Below are 2,039 nucleotides of genomic sequence, written 5' to 3'. Positions count from 1 at the left end.
GCTCCATTCTGGTCTGTTTAGCCTCTCCCAAAGGCTGGAAAATAATCCCACGAGGCTGAAGGAGGCAAGTGAATGGTTACAAGGGGAAAGATAACAAGGGCTGGGGCTCGGAAACCTGGAGAGCAACTGTGTTGTGCCTTATAAAAAAAAGAAGCCAGGGATATGTTTGGTAGAGGAGCCATACGGTGGGCCCATGCTCTGGCATCCCTTCCCCTAGAGCTACCAGCCACATATAGGGCATGGGGAGGGGAGTTGAGGGGGCAGTAGAGACAGATAAAGGCAGAGAGAGAGAGAGAGAGAGAGAGAGAGAGAGAGAGAGAGAGAGAAATGGGGAGAGAGATCCACAAAGCCAGCAAGACAGTGAGGAGGGGGCAAGCAGTCCCTTTTAATAATGAGTCAGGCATACCTGGCTGTTGCCAGGTAATTGTGGGGTGGAGCCTAAAAGGAATTCGAACAGATTGTTAGGGTCTCCTGTAGCCCAGGCTGTTTTCAAACAGGATGACGTGAATTCCGGGTCTTGCTGCCTCTACTCTAGGAGTCATGGGATTACAGGCAGGATCGACCACACCCACTTACGTAGTGCTGGGGACCGAACACAGGGTTTGTGCATGTCTGACTCTGTAATGACAGACCTACATCCCCGGCCCAGAAATATCTGATGAGGAGGTGGGGAGCAGAACCCCTGACCCAGGAATGGTTTCTCAAAGTCATCAGGCAGACACACAAAACTCAGGCAAGAGCTGGGGGACCAGCGACACGAGCTTGTTGTGAATTAAATAACCATACCCATCCATCACAGGTCTGGACCCAGTAAAAATGCTCGCCATCTGAGTTCTAGGTCATGTATTTGTACGTCTGCCTGCCGCCCGGGGAGGGCGTCTGGCCTCGGCTGCAGACCCTCACCTACACCTACCTGCCCGCCCCTCTGCTGCTGCCACCTATCCAGACCCACAACTTCTGCAGCCGGCCGGTGGGCCTGACCACGGCCCCGCGAGAACTCCACTGCTTCCATGGTGCGGGCGCGGCCCTGGCCTCCTCCACGCCGCCCTGGTGGGCCTTCCCACCGCCGGGAGCCGCAGCCCCCGGCTCGTCGTTCCCCGCCTCCGCCGTGTCCGCGCCATCCCAGCCCGGGCGCGACGCTACGTGGCCCGAGGGCAGCAGCCTGGAGCTGCAGCTGCGCTGGGGCCGCGTGGAGCGCATGCGGGGTCCGTCCCTGCCGCTGCCGGACGCCGTGCGCCGCGACTTGCGGCGCGTCTACGGCACCTACCCACGCACCGACGTGCGCGTCACCCAGCGCGGCGGCCAGTTCTTGGTGCGGGCTGTGCCGCGCGTGGGCGAGCCCGAATACAAGGTGGCCCGGCGCGTAGTGCGCAAGCCAGCCAGTGGCGACGATGGGGACAGCGGGGACGGCCCGGCCGCTTCGGAGGCGGTGCAGCGTGGCCGCCTCAAGAAAAAGCAAGGACCAAGATGAGCTTCTCAGCGCGTCTGTCGGTCCCCGCTCACAGTCCCTGCTTTTGATTTCCCTGGAGTTATTGCTGGACCGTGCAGGGAGAGAAAGGTGTTCGGTCCATAGGGTCTTGAGTGCAAGCAGCATCTCTCTCCCTTCTTAGCCCTCCGTGTGGGTCCCACTCGCCTTTCTCTCTCCCGTGCACCACAACACCCCTCTTTACAAAGCCGAGGGAGCCAAGCAGTTCCCAGCTTGGAAAAGGAAGTAAATAAATGAGCGAAGTCCAGCATCCACTACAAGATAAAGAAGTGGGCATTTTGCCATCTGTGTGATGAAAGTCTTTACTCTGTGTGTAGCCAGCCCCCTGGGCCTGCTCTTAAGCAGCAACTCCACAGTACGCAGTGGCCAGTCTTCTAGAATTGCCTGTCTGGACTTACGATCCAAACATCTTCTGAAGGCCTAGGGTAGTTCTGGAGTGTGGGGAACTTGGCCTGTGAGCTAGGTTTAGAGCTGGTTCTGACATTTTTCTAGCCATGTGTCCTTAACCTCTCAGAACCCCTTAGCTATCACATTTGTAAAACATATAAAGTTA

General features: G+C 57.7%; 1 protein-coding gene across 1 annotated transcript; it reads left to right on the top strand.

Moving 5' to 3' along the window:
• The first annotated feature begins 841 nt into the window (after positions 1-841).
• LOC110334892 lies at positions 842-2,039 on the top strand. The gene has a single exon (XM_029536515.1). It carries the CDS (start codon positions 842-844, stop codon positions 1,469-1,471), a length of 630 nt encoding a protein of 209 aa, XP_029392375.1. The 3' UTR covers positions 1,472-2,039.

Source organism: Mus pahari, chromosome 1 (genome assembly GCF_900095145.1).
Source record: "Mus pahari chromosome 1, PAHARI_EIJ_v1.1, whole genome shotgun sequence".
Lineage (NCBI taxonomy): Eukaryota > Metazoa > Chordata > Mammalia > Rodentia > Muridae > Mus > Mus pahari.
Note: the sequence above shows the minus strand (reverse complement) of the source record. Positions and strands in the feature narration are given on the sequence as shown.